This window comes from Erpetoichthys calabaricus, chromosome 11 (genome assembly GCF_900747795.2).
Source record: "Erpetoichthys calabaricus chromosome 11, fErpCal1.3, whole genome shotgun sequence".
In the NCBI taxonomy this organism is placed as follows: Eukaryota; Metazoa; Chordata; class Cladistia; order Polypteriformes; family Polypteridae; genus Erpetoichthys; species Erpetoichthys calabaricus.
Genome location: NC_041404.2, coordinates 121180872 through 121203428, shown reverse-complemented (window position 1 = coordinate 121203428; position 22557 = coordinate 121180872). Strand labels below are relative to the sequence as shown.

Here is a 22557-nt window from a genome sequence, read left to right as displayed (position 1 = left end):
CACGGTTTGAAAATACACTGAGACAACAGACAAGACACCCAGGGAGTGCCTTAATCGGAGTCTCATAATACGCCCATTGAAAGGACTGATCCACCACGACGACTCCCTGTATATGACAGTCATCAGAGAGACCAGACCAATAAGTGGGGTACCCACCTACAGAGATCAAACCAGTCCCAGGTCTGTGCATCTCAGATAGTGCTGTCACTAGAATGCAGAGTTTATGAAGCTCCTCTGACAGCAGAGGAAGATGATCATCATGCCGGAGAGACCAGACATTGTACACGCCAAATTGGGACCCGAGTGCTGCTGTGCAGCGGACGACGCCTCAGCACCACACCAGTTCCGATCCCTAACAGGCCCGACCACATTGGCTCTCAGGCAGTTTTGACTCTTCTTGGGATGAGGCTCCTGAGGGCTTTCCCCCATCTCTTTCATAATGCAAATGCTACTTCTGTGGAGAGCAGCGAGGAATCCTGTGTATGTCATTTTGGAGCTATGTGAAGTTTTTTATGGTGGCTGGAGTGCCGATCCTGACATCAACCTGCAAGTTGGAGGACCGTTTGCATGGCATATGCAGTATAACATCATACCCAGGACCTATTGAGTAAACCTTTTTTTTAATTAAGTCTTAATAACATCAGAAAGAGAAAAAAATGAAACACCAAAAATACCCACCAATCCACCCATGTCTACCATCCCCCCAGCCTTGAGAAGTGAGGAATCCTACCTGAAGTAACAAAAAAACTAACAAATAAATAAATTAAAAAATAAAGTAAATGGAAAGTAGTAGTATAACATTTGGCCAGCAGTTAGAGGAGATTGAAGTTCCATTTTTAAACTTTGGCATTTCAAAGTTTCTTATATTCATCATCATTTCTGTTTATCACAACAACATTTCTTCATAAGTGCATTTTTTCTACCCATTGAAACAGTACAGATCTTTTTGGTAAACAAAGCACTAACTGAAATATGCAGAGTATCGCACAATTTTTTTTAAATTTATGGTTGAAACATTTATTATGAACGGTTTACATGCATCATCATTAGTTAAATGAACAGAATTCTGCTTCTTAAACACAACCCTTCACAATGCATTTTGCAACAGATCTTTATTTTCTACTCATTGCTCTTGCTGTTCACCACACTCCTGTACAATCACAGGTAATATAGGTATTCTTAATATTTATTTTTCATTACACCTTATTTTAGTCATTGTGTTTCAAACAAGAAGTCAATGAAAATGGAGACTGCTTATGAAACTGACGATTGTTAACATTGAAAAATTGTATTTTTGAAAGCTATTATAAAAATAAAAGGAAAATCAGAAATATGGCAGTTTATTTCCATTTTCATCAATGCAAAATAAATCAAGGTTTTGCTTGCTGCAATGGATACCTAACAGTAGTAAGTCAGAGATCATAGGTTTAAAATGAACCAGAACAAGATCAGGATTAGAACTAGGGTGCCAGTCGATCATTTTAAAATATGTTTGTAATACAACTGTACATCAAAATCTAGAGCATTAAGGGAAAAACTGTCCTAAAATGTATTATGAAGGGAAGTGTTTAAGAAACAGAAAGCAGGTCCTTTTACTAATGAATAACACAAGCTAATCATTTAATGTCATTAAATGGCAGATTGTGAGAGTAATTTGTAAAAACAGACATCTGTGAAACATTGCAGTAATGTGTCTGGAGTAACACCATGTTGAGGTTAATACGAGGTAAAACATGCAACTTATTTTTTAAACATCCAAATGTTAGTTTTTACCTTTGAAATAGACTTTTTAAAAATACATCTAAATTATTTTCAAGTATTAACAACCCTAGCTGTGACAAATAGCACAGCAGAAATGCTAGGATTAGTTTCATTCACTGGAAAGATTTTTTTTTTGATAAAAGCATTATAAATGAAATAAAAATGCTTTGAAAACAAAACATGCAGTATGCAGAAAAGAGCTATACGCAAATGAAGAGGAACAACAAAACCTTGTAAATCAAACGGTTAACTGTACTGTGGAATTCATTCCACCACTTTATGTACAGTCTTTTGCAATAACTCTAAAATTGGCATCTGTCTATATGGTATTGACCATTATATCTTGGTTTGTTAGTTCAAGTGCGAGGCGTGGCCAAAAATCTATACCGCATTATAATTAAAAATGCTTTTTATTTTCATTAGAACTCCCTTTTAATGTATTTGTGTTTACTTTTCAGAACTGAACTGTATTTTTCAATAATAAAAAAATGTAATAATGGTTATTTTTACACACAGGCTTGCCTATATCCACTGAAATACTTATTCCCACTCTGCTACTCATGTGAATTCGATTGCAGTTATTCACAGTCAAGTAAACAAAGAACATGACACTGCTTTTTCCTGCCCCTCTCACTGTTTCAAATCACTGCCTTTAAACATGGAGTACATACAGTACATTGTTAAACCAGTTTGATACTGTGCAGAGTTATGGGGGGTTGAAGTGAAAATCGGCTCACCAATCAAGGTAAACTTCAGAACACACTGAATGATATTGTTAATGGGGAAGACTTAACTTATTAAACACAATTCACATCCAAGTCCATGCACAATGTGGTGATTTTTAGGCAGCCTTAGCTCATCCATCTCATATCATTGTGTATTCAGAGATGCCCTTCTCGATACCCCAAGTATTTGATGGCTTTCTATTAGCTTGAATAAATCTGGCTGTTTTCTCATCTCTTTCATTGACAGGGTGTTTTTACAGAAACTACTACTCACTGGATGTGTTTTGTTGCACTATTTTTTGTAAACTCCAGAGACTGTAGTGCTTGGCAATCCTAGGAGACAAGTTGTTTTCAATATGCTCTAACTATCATCGTTGATGTTGCTTAGATCATGTGGTTTAGAGCAAGCTGAGTTAACATCTTGATGTGTTTAAGATTATTAATAATTTCAAACCCATTCAATTCTGAGTCATTTTAACTCAAAATTAGTTTGGACACCATGATATATCAAGCACCTACTGTATATTTATTAAATACGAACGCTAATCAAAATAAAATAACACTAGTTTCCTTTTCCTGTTTCCAGCCTCTGCCAGTTGCAGCTGCCCAATCTTTGCAGACCTGCTGTCTGTTGTGTCATCGAGAGCGCAAAGAGTGGGGATCAAGTCCCATAAATGGGCCATCTGGTGCAGGGCTCAAATTGGGTGATGCCTTTCCACAGGACTTTTTAGGAGACATTCCAGGCAGGAAGCTGGCAGATGCTGTTCTGGGTGAGGTTCCTCTTTGGATCTGTCAAAGTTGCCGAAAAAGTGTTGAAGATGAGGAAAGAAGAGCAGCACAAGAGCAAGCACTAGCAGTAAGTACTGTGGTGAATGTCAATTTTCACAAAGCTGCAATTAATGGAAAAAAAAATGCTTACCTCAGCATGCTTCATTAAATTTGGAAGTGAATTATTGAAAGCAGGCAAAGAAGTCACTGCATTACATATTTCATTTTGCACATTTGATTGAAGTGGCCAGATACAAATGTGGAGAAGATACACATTTAGTTTCCATGTCTTAACAGTGATTGGGACGCATGGGAACGGCATACTAAATGAGTGGAGGAAGGCACGCTATGGCGCTTTTATTTTTGAAGGATATACAGCCTTCTATTGCCCGTGTCTGAATAATGCTATACTATAACTAGGCTGACCAGATTTTCATGATCATGAAATGGGACAAAACATATTTAAAAGTAGCTAAGTACTTGTAATTTGTTACTTTACACCTCTCCAAAGCAGCTTCTTGCTTTACCATTCATGGCAGAAGCAAAATAGCTGCCTTCTTCCTCAGGAAGTTGAGTTATATGTTTGTCTTCCTCAGGAATGTGCTACTCACCTGAAATAAAAAAGGAGAACAAAGTCCACAATGGACGAAAGTCCAGAAAATTATGTTTCCTACACTGACTTTTGTGCAGTTTTTGTGAAAAGGGCACTCAGACCTTTTCTTGCAGCTGTGCTATGTTTTTATATATATATTTCATATATTTACATATGTGTGTGTATGTATATAACTGTGTATATATATATGTGTATATATATATGTTTATATATGTATATATGTGTGTATATATATATATATATATATATATATATATATATATATATATAATGTGTGTGTGTGTGTGTGTATATATATTTATATATGTATGAATATATGTATATGTTTTACTTATTTTTTTATAATTATATCTGAAATGCTCAAAAGAAACAACAAATACAATTAAGAAATTATAGAAAGTTAAACTTAATGATGAGCAAAATGATTTCTACAGCTGAATTTGTACAGATGAAAAAAAAAGTGAAACAAATTGCTGTTTGCCTCCAGCAAAGTTGGTGCCGTCAGCACAAGAAAAAGATGTTTTATTTTTTTCTGGAACTATTTACATTCATTAATTCTGCATCCCTCTTCCTCTCATTACATATTTAAAAATCTTTGGTTGGAAGAAAAAAATTGCTGAACTCGTTTCCTGTTACGTATAGACATTTTATTGTGCTGCCAGGTGTGTTTTAGTAGTGTGATCCTCACTGTGCCAATTCTGGTGACAATCTTGGCAATTACAATCCTCAAGATGCGTTAAAGGCAGAAAATAACTCAAAAGATCCAAGTCAATTGATGTGGGCAATCCTTAACCTCTTCTGCAGGAATCAAGAAATAGGAAAGTGTGGTTTCTAGGCAGTGTCAGGGGTGGAAGAAGCAGCTACACATGTAGTGAGTTTTTCTGTGGAGAAACCGAATAATATGCATAATGCTATGTTTTGGGCGATCCATATTACTAACCGAGAATGGTAAACCGGAAGGCATGGACGCAGGTACACGGCGATGGGACCAGGAGACATAGTGCGCAGGCGCCTACAGCGTGCGTCTCATAAACCGCAAGCGAGGCCTGATCCACCGTGAACGAAGGAGTCACGGCCCAAAAACGAAAGAGCTCAACTGACGTGAATAAGACATGAAGCAACAACGCGCCCATAGCTAACGACTAACGACACAGCCACACAAAAAAGAGGATTCTGCGCTGCACCCCAGAGTCAAACGGAAGAGGCTACGGAGGCCCCACAGGTCCACAAAGATAGTATGGAAGGCACGGGAAAGTACGAAAGGCGCAGGCGCCTACAACGCACTTCTGAACTAAACGTCCACACAACACAGCATGATCCGGGTAATAAGAATAAACGAACTCTCCGTATTAAACCTACGGCATCCTCACACGTCCAAACCATATAGCATATGTGAGTCACATTACAGTGATGCATTATTCACAGTACAACCACAGAACACGCTCCGTATTAACAGTAAGTGCAATTATCCATATTACTAACGGTAGACAAACTATAGTACGGAAGGCGCAGGCGTCACCGCCATATTGTGAGTGGCACTACTGCGGAGTGAAGTTAGGAATAATGTGCTGCTTGGGATTGTACAAACCTCTGAACGCTTTACACCAAATTCAAACACAATACAGCTCAACTAACGGAAATAGCAAATAAAACAAATTTGCTGCTTGGGATTGTACAAACCGCTGAATGCTTTACACCAAATTCAAACACAATACAGCTCAACTAACACATGGCCACAGAGAACGGCCACAGAACAAACAAACACAACAGGATTCGGCGCCCCGCCCAAAGTCAAACTGGAGAGAGTACGGATGCCGCAAACGTCCACACTACACAGCATAGTGAAACCCGAGATAGTACGGAAGGCGCAGGCGTCACCACCATATTGTGAGTGGCATTACTGCGGAGTGAAGTTAGAAATAATGCGCTGCTTGGGATTGTACAAACCGCTGAACGCTTTACACCAAATTCAAACACAATGCAGCTCAACTAACGGAAATAGCAAATAAAACAACAAGCCCATACCTAACGACACGGCCACAGAACAAACAAACACAACAGAATTCGGCGCCCCACCCAAAGTCAAACCGGAGAGAGTACGGATGCTGCAAATGTTCACACTACACAGCATAGTCAAAACCGACATAGTACGGAAGGCGCAGGCGTCACCGCCATATTGTGGGTGGCATTGCTGGGAAGTGAAGTTAGGAATAATGTGCTGCTTGGGATTGTACAAACCGCTGAACGCTTTACACCAAATCCCGGGGGATTACATTTCATAGGTTGGGCTGAACTATTGTTTTCGTTATATATGGCTGTTAGAAAATCCCGTTGTCAATAAACGTCTGGACTACACAGCATATGTGAATCACATTACAGTAATACAATATTAACAGTACAACCACAGAAAACACAGACACGACACCAGATAGATAATAACAATTAACGATCGCTCCGTATTGAACGTACAGAATCCTACAACGCGCGTCTGAAACAGCGGAGGCAAAACACTCTCGGCTCCAAATGAGCATCTTAATTTCCCCTTGGAATATTTAAACACTATTAACCCTGCATGATTGCAACAACACAATCTTAACCTTAAGGTCGGAACAATAGTCATGCTATTAAGAAACCTTAATACTAACCAAGGTTTATGCAACAGTACACGATTAGTCATCAACACCATGACAGACAATGTTATTGAAGCAAATGTGCTTACAGGATCACATACTAACAATACTGTTTTGATTGCACACTTAAACGACGCCAATTTCCCATTAAACCTGCATTTGCCATGACAATCAACAAATCCCAAGGATAGACCACGGACAGAGTTGGCATATACCTCCCTGCGCCTGTATTTGGACATGAACAACTTTATGTAGCCTTCTCAAGCGTTCGGCGTTCATCTGACATTAACTTTAAGGTTATAAATACCCCATACTAAGGAGAACTCATTCATGGACAACACGCCATCTTTACTACAAATGTTGTATATAAATAAATATTCGATTAAATCTTTGTAATGTGCCATACTATGTATTCTTTACTTCCTATGTACGTCATCTGCACCTTTACACTCCAATATATCTCATACATAGATCAATGTATTTTGGGTTACCCAAAACCAGGGGTTGGCGAGTGAAGCGAGCAGGGGGCGGAGCCCCCTAGTCATTGTATAAAAAATTATTCAACTTGCCACATTTTTATAAAACACATTGTGCTTATCCACAGTAATGTAAGTGCAGCTACGGAAAAAAAAAAACAAGTAAATATGGAAGTATGAATGAGGCTTTAGGGAGAAATATTCCTTGTTTTGCACCTTAAAACATACATTTAAACACCCAAAAACTTCTTTTTAGTGTGTTTCGCATTTTTCAATTGTGAAATTGCCTGCAAAATTAATTTTGTTAGTTTCATGAATCTGCATGTGAATTGGAACCCATTACACTCATCACTTATGTTACTTTGGTAGAAATACGTTAAATCAACTCTACTAAGTAGTACAATAAGTGCACTGTTACTTGTATTTTAATTTAGCACCCTTCTTAGTCTGAGCAGTATGCTCATGTTTCTTTTTTAAAGAGATACTGAATCTTTCTTTTCTTTGGGTTAAAGTTGCTGAAATCCTAAAGGAGTGGGATAGTTTAAAATAACAGTAACATGGCAATAGTTTATGCTGTTTTCTGGGCCATAGAAAGCTGTAGCTTCAGTCACCTATTATATCTATAAAACATCCAGAAAACTACATCTGTGCTTAATTGTTTTTCTGCAATTGTTATAAATTAAAGTCCGTTTCAGAAGAATATGTGTGTGCTTTTCATTTCAGGTATCCTTGTCACACTCTACTTGCAAGACACAAAACTGTGGGAATGGATATCCAGATCATGTCAGTTCTGTAGATTGGGACCCAAGCTCATTCTTGTCGGCTCATAAATTGTCTGGCTTGTGGAACTCGACGCATACCAATGGTAGCACCTACTGCAACCATGGATCTACGACGCACACACAGCAGGGTATGTACATGGCATCTCAGGGGTGGCTGTTTGCATTGTTGGAGGTATTACTGGTCACTCCTCCAAAATGATTTGGCACTTCTAGGTTTGGAGCTGGATGAGGCAACATAGTATTTTTTATTTTTTTTTATTTTTAGAAAAGCAACGAATATTTTTGTTAATACTATAAAATATATGATGTGAAGAGATGCTGTGTACTGTACATGTTAATCAAATCACACTCCAAACTGCGCTATACAAAGGATTTTATTAAATCAGTATTTTCTAGTCCTCCATTTAGTAGGTAGCTCTGAGTCAGTACAATACTTGTCTCTTGAGAAAAGTGAACAATGAGCAGAGTGTTCAAAATAAGCAGTCCAAGTAAAATTGCCCTGCTTGTGTATTATTTATTTATGTATTTATTTATTTACACCAAAAACAACGCAATTTTTTTGATTACTGACTGTTTATTCCATATAATGTCATAATTTTATACATGGAAAGTTTTTTTTTTTTTTAACACTGTCAGCTGCAAGCAGTTCAGAGCATTAATTATCTTTTTTTAGTATTTGCCACATTTTGCTACCTTCTCAAAAGACACATCATATTTATTTAGAGTGTAATTACTGTGTATCATAATTATTTTATTTCATAGCTAAGCTCAGCAGACTGCATCAGTCCTGACTGTGGGCTTGATGTAAGAGAATCCTTGTAGATCATTGTTGTACTATAATGATTTGTCATTTTAACTGAAACTACTAGTTCAGCCACTGTCTTCAATGCATTGTATAACTCAGGAGATGTTGTAGCCCTCCTAAGCGTAATTTCTGAAATACCTATGTGTAAACAGTTAATGTCTACTGATATTGTAAATTTTCAATTTTAAGTGGTCTATTAAATTATAATAATTCTTTTGTCCAACACCTGAGCACAGCATAATTTGGCAGCTTGCATACTCTTTTATTAAATCATTAATTTTTTCTTGAATGTTAGCCATATTACCACTATGCAAGGCAAGTGATAAATATGGTCCACTATTATACTGTCATGTTATACCTTTAATTGCTTTATTACAGGGCTTCAGAGGGAAACTTAATTGTTGAAAATAATTAACAATACAACTATTATCAGCACCAGTTCTGTCTCTCTCTCTCTCTCTCTAATATATATTAGCATTAAAGCCAGTAACCACACTTTAAAGGTATAGTGTTTGTTGTATGTATGTCATGATGATACTGCTAACCCTACTTCTAGATAGATAGATGATAGATAGATAGATAGATAGGTACTTTATTAATCCCAATGGGAAATTCACTTGCAAAGAAGTTAAAGATGTTAACGAGGGAACAAAAATCAAATACTATCCAGTTTAATTCTTTTTCATGATATATGTCTATGTAAGAGAGCTGTTAGGATTATATCTACTATCTACTAGGCCCTAACCTTTCTGGAAGCATTTCCTTAACTATGCACATCCATTGATCCATTGTCTGAACCTGCCTAATCAACATATTGAACAGCAGGAAACAAGAGTCCATATCTACAACATTGGGTGTAATGTAGGAAACAACCTTGCTTTAAGGCATTTTTAAATATATGGAACACTCATACACACAATCATACTCGCACAAGACTGGTTTAGAGTCACTACCTTTAGTATTAGGATATGTGAAGCAAACCAAAGTAAGAGACGACTAACATACACTAACAGAGACAAGCTTGGATTCCTACCAGACCTCCTTAACCTTTCCATAGAAACAGTAACGGAGTGCCACTGTACTGCCCCTAATAGAGTCACTTCCTTAAAATTTTAATCCATTAATTCAGTTACCCTAAGTTCTTGTCAATAAGCCGCGGCTTATCTAAGGAAAAAAGTTGTGAAAATGAAAAAATAGAATATCGGCTTATACATAAATCCGGCTTATACAGTAATCCCTCCTCCATCGCGGGGGTTGTGTTCCAGAGCCACCCGCGAAATAAGAAAATCTGCGAAGTAGAAACCATATGTTTATATGGTTATTTTTATATTGTCATGCTTGGGTCACAGATTTGCGCAGAAACACAGGAGGTTGTAGAGAGACAGGAACGTTATTCAAACCCTGCAAACAAACATTTGTCTCTTTTTCAAAAGTTTAAACTGTGCTCCATGACAAGACAGAGATGACAGTTCCGTCTCACAATTAAAAGAATGCAAACATATCTTCCTCTTCAAAGGAGTGCGTGTCAGGAGCACAGAATGTCACATAGATAGAGAAAACAATCTCTAGCAAACAAATCAATGGTGCTGTTTGGCTTTTAAGTATGCGAAGCACCGCGGCACAAAGCTGTTGAAGGCGGCAGCTCACACCCCCTCCGTCAGGAGCACAGAGAGAGAGACAGAGTTTGTTTTTCAGTCAAAAATCAATACGTTCCCTTCGAGCTTTTAAGTATGCGAAGCACGGTGCAGCATGTCGTTTCAGGAAGCAGCTGCACAAAAGATAGCAATGTGAAGATAATCTTTCAGCATTTTTAGATGAGCGTCCATATCGTCTAGGTGTGCGAACAGCCCCCCTGCTCAATCCCCATACGTCAGGATCACAGATAGTCAGCGCAAGAGAGAGAGAAAAGTAAGCAATCTAGCTTCTCAGCCATCTGCCAATAGCGTCCCTTGTATGAAATCAACTGGGCAAACCAACTGAGGAAGCATGTACCAGAAATTAAAAGACCCATTGTCCGCAGAAATCCGCGAACCAGCAAAAAATCCGCGATATATATTTAAATATGCTTACATATAAAATCACAATTTAAATGACCGCTATGCGCGCGTGTTGACTCGGCGACGCCCAGAGCAGAAAGAACGCGCTCCGGCCGCTCCAACCGCGCCATGCGGGGAGTGAGAGAGACGCCAATATCTCACACTTTCTCCCCCCTTAAAGAAATTAAATGGGTGCGAGTGAGACCACTGACCTCCCTCCCTTCTATTAGTTATAGGTTATAGTACGTTCGGCTTATCCATGAGTCCGGCTTATCTATGATAAGATTTTATTTTAAAAATTCGTATGATTTTTGGTCTCCGGCTTATACACGAGTCCGGCTTATAGACAAGAACCTAGGGTAATTTATATGTAATATTACAAAGAGTTACAATCCCCAAGCATAATCTATTTACTTTGCAAGGACACCGAAAGGAATGTATGTTGTAACACTGGGATACTTGAGCTGGTCCCATTAGCAGGTTTTTAACATCCAGTCTTGAGGTTTCATGTTTTTTCCAGGGTTAACTTTATAAACATAGTATTAAATCTTTACCATTAGTACTTCTGATATTGTTTTTTTCCCTTTCCTTTTTTTCTTCCCTTATTGCTGAACATAAAGCAGGCCCTTGCATTTAAATACAGCATTCACATGTACCCTTATTCGAAATTATGCCAATTGTTCTGAAAGGTAATATTGAAAACACTACAGTAATTGTTTTTGAACTAACAGAATACTATTCCTCAAACTCTCCTATTGACATACTGAAGTGTGTTAGTAAGTTATTTGCTGAAAGTTATACAGTACTTTAAAATGTTAGTCATATCATCTTTATGGTTTATCACCTTGCCTTCTAAAGTACACACTATCAGCACATACTCCCAACCTCCTTTTAAAGTACAATTAAACTGATTCACTTGTACACTTAGTTTTCTAAATATGTACCTTTGTTTTCTAATGATTGAAATTTGATATATTGGAAGAGACGATTCAGTCTGTTGTTAAGGTGTCTAGTTCACCTATGTGTCTCATTAGCAAGTTCTAAACTCTCACAACTATTTGTGTAAAGAAGTGCTTCCTGGCTTCTTTCCTAAATGCACTTCCTCTTAATTTCCATCAGAAGTTTATTTTGCAAGTCACACAAACTTTGCATGGCAGTGCAGAAAACACTGTTTAAAATCACTGTGCCAACAGATAGCATTATGCTACAAGTGAGGAAGTTAAGAAGGGCTTGTCTGGGATTTGAATCCTGGATATCTTGCACCTAAAGCTAGAATCAAACACCTAGACCAACAAGCCATCAGTTATATAGAGCAGTACTAGTAGTGTAAATTCTTTGGCTAGTATGACAAGCTTAATTTATCACTAAGTTAAAAGTAGCACTTAAAGTATGTTTTAAAATCTTTTGATAGTCCTTCCTGTGTGTTTTGAGATGCAACTACATTTTGAATCAAGATCCCTTCCAATTAATTTTGTCTCATTATAAATATTCATAACATTTGCATATAAGACTGGTTACTATAATGTCTTACAGCTGTATACTGTTGTGTTTATTATTATATGCAATCTCATTGTAATGGAAAGGAGTGCTTCAGGGCTGTGTGGTTTCCAAAAAATGGGTTCAGATCACAGAGTTGCGGAATATATATTTGAAATCTTTTTATTTGTATTTACATGTCTGTGTATTGGCTATTTGTTTTACTCCTCTTGTTTCTGGAGTATCTTACATAACTGGTCTGTACTATTTTAGCTAGCACCATGGGACCATCATGCCATGATAAAAGACCTCCTCATGAGGCTCCAGGCAAAACGGCAAAGTCTCCTGGGACCAAAGTGTGCCCTTATAGCCATCCAGCATCTCAGAATTCTGGTACAGCATCTCCTGGTTCTCCCATCTCTACCTCTGCTGATTTGTGTAAGAACACCCCCAAGCACTTCAAGACTATGTGCCGCAGACCCACGCCTCCTGGTAAGAAGACTTATCTCTTGCATGGACTGAATCTAATTACAGTATGCTGAATTTTCCACACTGTTTATTTCTATTGTGGAAAATAATTTATGTTTCTAGCTTTGGGCTTTGTCTTAAGTGTTAACTGCTAGAGTGCTAAACAACACTTTTTTAATTGGATTAAATAATTCTTATACTGCTATTGAGTTCTATGAGGATTGAAAGTAAAGTTCTGAGTTATTAATCATCTTGAAGGGAAAGATTGTATGAGATGAGTTAATGGTTATAGACAAAAAATACATTCTCCAATCTACTGGCTTTGTATTCTCATAAGAATGAGGAATGGCGGAATGTGTCTGTTATAATAACATATTTACAGTACATGTAGTGAATTATAAGGAGTGGCACACAATGTGCACCTAAAGTGGTCACCAAGGATTTTATTCTCCTCTGGCCACAGATAATGTGCCTTTTTGTCACTGTGTACTTGATGGGGTTAAAAAAAAAGTAATGGAGATAAGTGAATTGTACCAAGTAGTATCGTGCCTGAAGCTGTCAAACAGTTTCAAATTTTCAGTAGTATTTGCCAATCAGTTAAATAAAGAATTCAAGTTAGATAGGTTTTTTATTTTCCTACCTATGTGGTGAGCTTTAACTGTTGTTACATACACTTGTTTCTTAGACAAGTTTCATGTTGACAAACTGTGAAAGTGAATAATTTCTCCAGTTTTTGACTATAGACATCATTCTGGTATTATACATTTGCTGCCTCAACCATTTTTAATTATAATAATTTTACAGTGAGAATTTAAAATAAAAGCTTATTTTCCAGACTGAAGTCATATTTTATATTTTTTATATTTTTAAGTTAAACACTTTAAACACTATCCTACACAAGTTTTGCTTTTTATGAAGCAGAACTGATTCATGTCAGTCTGATGCATTGTTATTTAATCAAGTGTCATTGTAAAACTCTTGCTGAACTGTACCTAGAGTGCAATGTACAATCCTGGAACTTCCATGTGTGTCCTCCTAGTGGAAATATATCCTTGTGTGATTATACTTATGTATTATATTCCTTCCTCTTTCCTGCTGTTTTTCTTTTGTTAGAGGACAGGTGCCTTTATAAGTATCCTTAATTACTGTCTGTTCTCTACATCCTTCTCTCTCACCACACCTCTCCCTAATATACTTGCCCACACAGTCCCCCACCTGAGCCTCTGTCTCCATCTAGGTCTCGTTCCTGTGACAGGCCTTCTCCATACTTTCTCAATCATCTCCCTGTTGTTTCTTCTACCCAGATGTCCCATACCATTTCAATCTAGCCTCTGTTTTTTCATATTGTTCTTTACCACACCCACTCTTCTCCTGACCTCTTTATGCCTTAGTATTTCTCTTAGTAATATTCCCAGATCACACCACAGCATTCTCAGTTTAGTTGTTTATAACTGACTCGAGTATTTAAATTTGCCTATCTTTTCAAGATCTAAGCCTGCTCTATCTTTTATAACAGTCTGTTTCTGCCATCATCCTTTAACCATTTCCTCCATTTCTAGCATTTACTTTCAGGCCTACCTTTTTAAAAGACCCCCATTACTTTTCTATGTAGCTCCTCTTATTACTTTGTCATAATCACAAGGTCATCAGCATATCTCATTTCCCAAACTTCCTCCTTAATCCCTTCTGCCACAAAGACAGAGAAGAACAAACCTTGTACTTTAAACATTTTTATGTCCATATGCAGTTCTTACTGTTAATACAGATTCTAAATAGATAATTTCTACCAGTTTTACAAGCTTTTCTAGAGCTGTCATTTTCTTTAGACAAGAGAACACTACTTCCATTGAAACTTTCTCATAGCTTTTTTCTTTCTGTCCTCATCATGTGAAGTTGCTGCATAATAAATACAACATCTACTCTTCTTTTACTTAGAATTATCCCATACACACTATCATCTATACTAACACATTCTCTGAATCTGTTACCTGTTGCTGTTTTTGGTAGTTTTGTCAAGTGTTCCATTTAACCCCAATGTAATTCCCAAAATACAGCATATCCCTATTTTTTAAATAAAGGGATCAATGCTCTTTTTCTCAAGTTATGCAAGATCTGTTCCTTGCCTCATACTGTTTTCATCAATTCAAGCAGCCAGTCCTCTCCCTGTTGTCCCAATGTTTTAGTGTCTTAGTCTGTACTCTGGAGAATCCAGGTGCTTTTCCTGCTTTCGGCTTTCCTAATGCATCTTTGTATCTTCATTACTGGACCTCCATTTATTTATTTCAAGCTTCTAGTCCTTCTATGTATTTAATGGTTGCTTGTAGTAATTCTTCAGTCTTCACTTAATATCTCTCTAATTGTGCAGGATATTTCCATTTTCGTCCTTAATGACACAATCCTTTTTCAGGTCCAGATTTGTAAAGGTTATTTAGATGGTGTACTGCTTTCTGTGCACTAATCTAGAGCTCTTGGCCATTTCTGAAATATATTTTTCCTTTTTGTTTTTTACTTCAAAATCCATAGCTACCCTTCTTCATTCTTGAAACATCTCTTCCCTCTCCCACTGTCTCATTCATATCTACCTTTTGATAATTCTCTGTCACCATCCATCGGCATCCTTTACTAACCCGCCTTTTCTTCTTCTAGCTCCTTTCTGGATGCTTTCTTCATCTTGAAATCCCATCTGTGGAGCATATGTCAATAATATATTTGTGATTTCATTTCATCCTCAACAATTTAACAGCCATTTTTTGGGTTTATCCTGGTTATCCAGTTTTCCCCGAAATCTTAATAATACTATATAGACTAATTTAACAATATCTCTCCTGCCTTTCATCACCTTATCCCTCCATTCTTTCTTCCCCTGTAACTCCCAATAAATTTCTTCCATTCATTGATACACTATCCATATATTTGAATCCATTCCCTGTCTTCTTAGCACTTACTCCCTTCCACCATTTTTCCTGCTTACAAAGTACTTCTATTCTTTTCCTCTCTTATACATCCACCATTTCTCCTACCCTACCTGTCATAGATTCACATTCCACGTGTCAACCCTAATACTCCACTCATTCACTTGCTTTTTAGCCACAGATGTGTCCTCTGTGGTGCCCATTGTTCATTCCTCACAGCAATAGGGAGAGCCTGGTGTGTGCCGCTTATAGGTAATGAGTAAGCATCAAGCTTGGTTTATGTACAGTGCATCCGGAAAGTATTCACAGCGCATCACTTTTTCCACATTTTGTTTTGTTACAGCCTTACTCCAAAATGGATTAAATTAATTTTTTTTCCTCAGAATTTTACACACAACACCCCATAATGACAACGTGAAAAAAGTTTACTTGAGATTTTTGCAAATTTATTAAAAATAAAAAAATTGAGAAAGCACATGTACATAAGTATTCATAGTCTTTGCCATGAAGCTCAAAATTGAACTCGGGTGCATCCTGTTTCCCCTGATCATCCTTGAGATGTTTCTGCAGCTTTATTGGAGTCCACCTGTGGTAAATTCAGTTGATTGGACATGATTTGGAAAGGCACACACCTGTCTATATAAGGTCCCACAGTTGACAGTTCATGTCAGAGCACAAACCAAGCATGAAGTCAAAGGAATTGTCTGTAGACCTGAGAGAAAGGATTGTCTCGAGGCACAAATCTGGTGAAGGTTATAGAAAAATTTCTGCTGCTTTGAAGGTCCCAGTGAGCACAGTGGCCTCTATCATCCGTAAGTGGAAGAAGTTCGAAACCACCAGGACTCTTCCTAGAGCTGGCCGGCCATCTAAACTGAGCGATCGGGGGAGAAGGGCCGTAGTCAGGGAGGTGACCAAGAACCTGATGGTCACTCTGTCAGAGCTCCAGAGGTCCTCTGTGGAGAGAGGAGAACCTTCCAGAAGGACAAGCATCTCTGCTGCAATCCACCAATAAGGCCTGTATGGTAGAGTAGCCAGACGGAAGCCACTCCTTAGTAAAAGGCACATGGCAGCCCATCTGGAGTTTGCCAAAAGGCACCTGAAGGACTCTCAAACCATGAGAAAGAAAATTCTCTGGTCTGATGAGACAAAGATTGAACTCTTTGGTGTGAATGCCAGGCGTCGCGTTTGGAGGAAACCAGGCACTGCTCATCACCAGGCCAATACCATCCCTACAGTGAAGCATGGTGGTGGCAGCATCATGCTGTGGGGATGTTTTTCAGCGGCAGGGACTGGGAGACTAGTCAGGATAAAGGGAAAGATGACTGCAGTAACATACAGAGACATCCTGAATGAAAACCTGCTCTTGACCTCAGACAGGGGCGACGGTTCATCTTTCAGCAGGACAACGACCCTAAGCACACAGCCAAGATATCAAAGGAGTGGCTTCAGGACAACTCTGTGAATGTCCTTGAGTGGCCCAGCCAGAGCCCAGACTTGAATCCGATTGAACATCTCTGGAGAAATCTTAAAATGACTGTGTACTGACGCTTCCCATCCAACCTGATGGAGCTTGAGAGGTGCTGCAAAGAGGAATGGGCGAAACTGGCCAAGGATAGGTGTGCCAAGCTTGTGGCATCATATTCAAAAAGACTTGAGGCTGTAATTGCTGCCAAAGGTGCATGGACAAACTATTGAGCAAAGGCTGTGAATACTTATGTACATGTGATTTCTCAGTTTTTTTATTTTTAATAAATTTGCAAAAACCTCAAACTTTTTTCACATTGTCATTATGGGGTGTTGTGTGTAGAATTCTGAGGAAAAAAATGAATTGAATCCATTTTGGAATAAGGCAGTAACATAACAAAATGTGGAAAAAGTGATGCACTGTGAATACTTTCCAGATGCACTGTATTGCCATCAAGTTTTACAACCATATGCCAATGGTGACATCGATCATAGATTTTTGGCATTGAGCCTTGTCTTTAAATAAACAGACCAACTATAATCAGTAGCTTTCCTCAGTTTTCAGCAGTGAACCTAGCCTTTGGCTAAAGAGTCCAAGCCATGTGGTAGCAGCTTTTAGTTTCCTTTTAGGTTTTAGGTAGACTGTGGTGATTTCCTGTCAGGGATTTCCTTTCTTTAGTCAAGATGTTCTGCTTTCAACAAACCAGAAGCTCACCTTTCACACACTGCCCTTTGCAAAAACAAAGGGGCATGCAGTTGAGCACTTAGTAGTAAGATTTGCTGACAGAGCTGACTCAATGATTAATCATGACTGGGCTGAAATTCATTGGACATCATTAAGTTATTGATGAGACCGTGTTATGAGCATGGTATTGCTCCAAGAGTCCTTTATCAGCATTCCTTAGACATCTTGGAACCTCCAGTCCAGTATGTAGGTGGGTATGTATGTATGTAGGTTTGTAAACACGTGCACAAAGTTCTGAAATTAGGTAATTCTAACCTCAGGTGACAAAGCCTAACAGAATTTTACTATGTAATTTTTTTATTCAACAAAAAAATAAACCACCCTGCAATAGCTTTTATATTTGTACTGTATTAAGAAGGCAATTGCAAACAAATGTTTGCTGTTGATCAAAAACACCTTATTTGGTTGAACAGAAAGTACTATCACTCTTCTCTTTTAAACCAGAAATGTTTGAAAATTCAGTCTAAAGCAGTGGTTCTCAATCTCGGTTCTGGGGACCTACTGTGGCTGCAGATTTTTGTTCCAACCAACTTATATTTTTAAATGATTTTATTTAGCTTGACTCCTCTTTCTGTTTGTTTTTCTGGGTCAAATCTTGCTACTGATTTTAAACCCACTTTTGGCGAAGTGAATTTCTTCTAATTTTGCATACATGTTCAGTATTAATGACAATACAATAATCCATCAAAACCGATGCAATTACTTAACAAATTTCTCCGTATCAATTGTTATGCGATTCCAATTAACGAACACAAAAACAATGACAGAGAGAGAATATAGTGCAATATAGGCACATACAAGTGAGAGACGCATCGGATTGCCCCCACTTGCCTCTTCCAGTAAGTGGAGAGGGTAAATATGTGTGCCGACTTTATTTGTTTACTCTTGCAAAGAAGTAGCCTTGATCACGGTGAGAAAGTATTGGCGTAAGCTTGCCATTCTGTTGTCGATATTTTTTTTTCGCTGCAACTGAGTGCTAATCCCATAAGAAAAATAGAGACCAAAATATAATTCTTTTTAGTATTAAAAAATATTGCAAAGAAGATACAGTGGGGCAAAAAAGTATTTAGTCAGCCACCAATTGTGCAAGTTCTCCCACTTAAAAAGATGAGAGAGGCCTGTAATTTTCATCATAGGTATACCTCAACTATGAGAGACAAAATAAGAAAAAAAATCCAGAAAATCACATTGTCTGATTTTTAAAGAATTTATTTGCAAATTATGGTGGAAAATAAGTATTTGGTCACCTACAAACAAGCAAAATTTCTGGCTCTCACAGACCTGTAACTTCTTCTGTAAGAGGCTCGTCTGTCCTCCACTCGTTACCTGTATTAATGGCACCTGTTTGAACTCGTTATCAATATAAAAGACACCTGTCCACAACCTCAAACAGTCACACTCCAAACTCCACTATGGCCAAGACCAAAGAGCTGTCAAAGGACACCAGAAACAAAATTGTAGACCTGCACCAGGCTGGGAAGACTGAATCTGCAATAGGTAAGCAGCTTGGTGTGAAGAAATCAACCGTGGGAGCAATTATTAGAAAATGGAAGACATACAAGACCACTGATAATCTCCCTCGATCTGGGGCTCCACGCAAGATCTCACCCCGTGGGGTCAAAATGATCACAAGAACGGGTGAGCAAAAATCCCAGAACCACACGGGGGGACCTAGTGAATGACCTGCAGAGAGCTGGGACCAAAGTAACAAAGGCTACCATCAGTAACACACTACGCCGCCAGGGACTCAAATCCTGCAGTGCCAGACGTGTCCCCCTGCTTAAGCCAGTACATGTGCAGGCCTGTCTGAAGTTTGCTAGAGAGCATTTGGATGATTCAGAAGAGGATTGGGAGAATGTCATATGGTCAGATGAAAAAAACTCTACTCTTCGTGTTTGGAGGAGAAAGAATGCTGAGTTGCATCCAAAGAACACCATACCTACTGTAAAGCATGGGGGTGGAAACATCATGCTTTGGGGCTGTTTTTCTGCAAAGGGACCAGGACGACTGATCTGTGTAAAGGAAAGAATGAATGGGGCCATGTATCGTCAGAATTTGAGTGAAAACCTCCTTCCATCAGCAAGGGCATTGAAGATGAAACGTGGCTGGGTCTTTCAGCATGACAATGATCCCAAACACACCGCCCGGGTAACGAAGGAGTGGCTTCGTATGAAGCATTTCAAGGTCCTGGAGTGGCCTAGCCAGTCTCCAGATGTCAACCCCATAGAAGATCTTTGGAGGGAGTTGAAAGTCCGTGTTGCCCAGCGACAGCCCCAAAACATCACTGCTCTAGAGGAGATCTGCATGGAGGAATGGGCCAAAATACCAGCAACATTGTGTGAAAACCTTGTGAAGACTTACAGAAAACGTTTGACCTCTGTCATTGCCAACAAAGGGTATATAACAAAGTATTGAGATGAACTTTTATTATTGACCAAATACATTTTTTCCACCATAATTTGCAAATAAATTCTTCAAAAATAAGACAGTGTGATTTTCTGGATTTTTTTCCTCATTTTGTCTCTCATAGTTGAGGTATACCTGTGATGAAAATTATAGGCCTCTCTCATCTTTTTAAGTGGGAGAACTTGCACAATTGGTGGCTGACTAAATACTTTTTTGCCTCACTGTATATGATGTAATACTTTTAAAGAAGCTTCCCATTCAAAAAGAATGATTAAAGAAAAATCATTTGCAAAATACTCAACAACTAAAAAGTAAAAAATAAAATGTATAATTTTTTTTTTTTTTTTAAAGTATAATGATTTTATTTACTTTAGTTATAAATGCATAAAAAGCAAAAAAAATTAATTTTTCTTTAACCACAATTTTTGTGGTTATATGTGACTAAACATCTTGGGTCACACATAAATTAATTCATTCAACCAATTAATAGAATAGCTACTTTCATCATAAAAAATAAAAAAACAACAACATTGTAATCCCTCACCATGCTAAACAAGTTTCAAAAATTATTTGAATCAATTAATTCATGTGTGCCCCATGATTTTATTTAGTCACATATAACCACAAAAATTGTGGTTAAGAAAAACTTATTTTTTGCTTTTTATTGCATTTATAACTAAAGTAAATAAAATCATTTTACTGAAGAAAAAAAAAATGTAAATATATTTTTTAATTGGACTGCTAGCCCAATGAAGTGATCTGTTATTACCCCTTTTCTGTGTTTTGGAGTCAGTGTAAAAATTACAAAACTTTATTTTTAATAAGCGAACATGTATGACATTTATGTAGGGTTAGTTAGGAGATGGTTCCTTCTCTGTAAGAAGAAAATGGCAAAATGGCTTTGGTTTAGAAACTTGAATCTGGATGAACTACATCGTATCTGGAACAACAGTCTCATCCATTCAGAATACTTAAATGAATTGTTTAGTTATTAAGTATGTCATGTTTAGTGAAAATCAAGCACAGTATATAACTGCAAGAACCTTTGATCAGTTGTCAAGCACAGTGGTGGATGGGTGATGTTTAGGTTTGTTTACAGCCATAGGATATGGACATCTCACAATTAGAGTCAGCAAGTCATATTATAAAGGAAAAAGTAAGTTCATCTGTCCAAAAGATGAAGCTTATTTAAAACTGTATGATGTAACAGAAAAATGATCTTAAGCAAACCAACAAATCTACAACTGAATGGCTGGAAAAACAGTATCAAGAATTTAGAATGACATTATCAAATGTCCAAACTGTAGGCCTGTTGATTTTGGCAAAACCTTAAGAAAAGCTACATAATCCATATTACTAAACGAGAATGGTAAACCGGATATGGACGCAGGAGACATAGTGCGCAGGCGCCACACAAAGCCCCCCCCCGCCCCAGAGCAAAACGGGAGAGACTACGAACCGTCTGACATGCCGCAAGCAGGATAAAGCGAGGTCAGAAATAAAAGAAAGAGTAGGAAACAAATTAAAACGTCATAAAGAGGTTAAAGAACGGGGCCAAACACATGGAGAGCAGGTTACAGATGATGAAAACTGGAATGCAGCAGCTTCAAAAAAACCTAGGCACGAAACACATGCACAGCGAGGGACAGAATATAAAGGCGGAAACAATGACAGTTAAACGTCCACACCACACAGCGGAGGCAGACCCGGAAGGCGCGGGAAAGTACGAAAGGCAAAGGCGCCTACACAGCATGGTGAAACCCGACATAATACGGAAGGCGCAGGTGTTGCCGCCATATTGTGAGTGGCACTAATGCATAGTGAGGGCGCAGGCGTCACCGCCATATTGTGCGTGCCACTACTGCCGAGTACAGTTAGCAATAATGTGCTGCTTGGTGTGCCACACAAACCCCCCCACAGACTACGGAGTCCATGGAGACTACAAACGACATAACCACACAAACAACAGAAGTCAGTGCCCAACCCCAGTGTAAAATGGGACAGAATACGGAGTCGAGAAAGGTTCACAAATCAAACCCGACATAATACGCCACCCCAGAGTAAAACGGGACAGACTACGGAGTCCAGAAAGGGTCACAAATCAATTGCAGTACGGAAAGCGCCAGACAGTACGCAAACACACTACACGTGCATAATCCATACACCTCTAATAACCCGCAAGCAAAAACACGATATAGTACAGAAACCCCACAAATACGGACTCCACAACATATTTGAATCACATTACAGTGATACAATATTAACAGTGTAACCACACAAGACACAGGCACAACACCTGATGGGTAATAAGAATAAACGAACACTCTGTATTAAAGGTTCGTCATCCTCACACATGAAGACTATACAGCATAAGTTAAGCATCACATTACAGTCATACATTTTTAACAATTCAACCACAGAAAACGCTACATATTAACAGTAAGTGCATCCATTAACCATATTACTAACGCTAAACAAGGAAGAACTAAT

At 38.2% G+C, this 22557-nt stretch overlaps 1 protein-coding gene across 1 annotated transcript in view; it reads left to right on the top strand.

The window, feature by feature from the left end:
- Positions 1-22557, top strand: part of fam193b (family with sequence similarity 193 member B) — a 126803-nt gene that overhangs the window by 47613 nt on the left and 56633 nt on the right. Inside the window, exons 2-4 of the mRNA XM_028813733.2 lie at positions 3073-3342; positions 7697-7883; positions 12346-12564. Of these exons, the coding sequence (XP_028669566.1) occupies positions 3073-3342; positions 7697-7883; positions 12346-12564 (676 nt within the window). The remainder of the gene's footprint in view (positions 1-3072; positions 3343-7696; positions 7884-12345; positions 12565-22557) is intronic.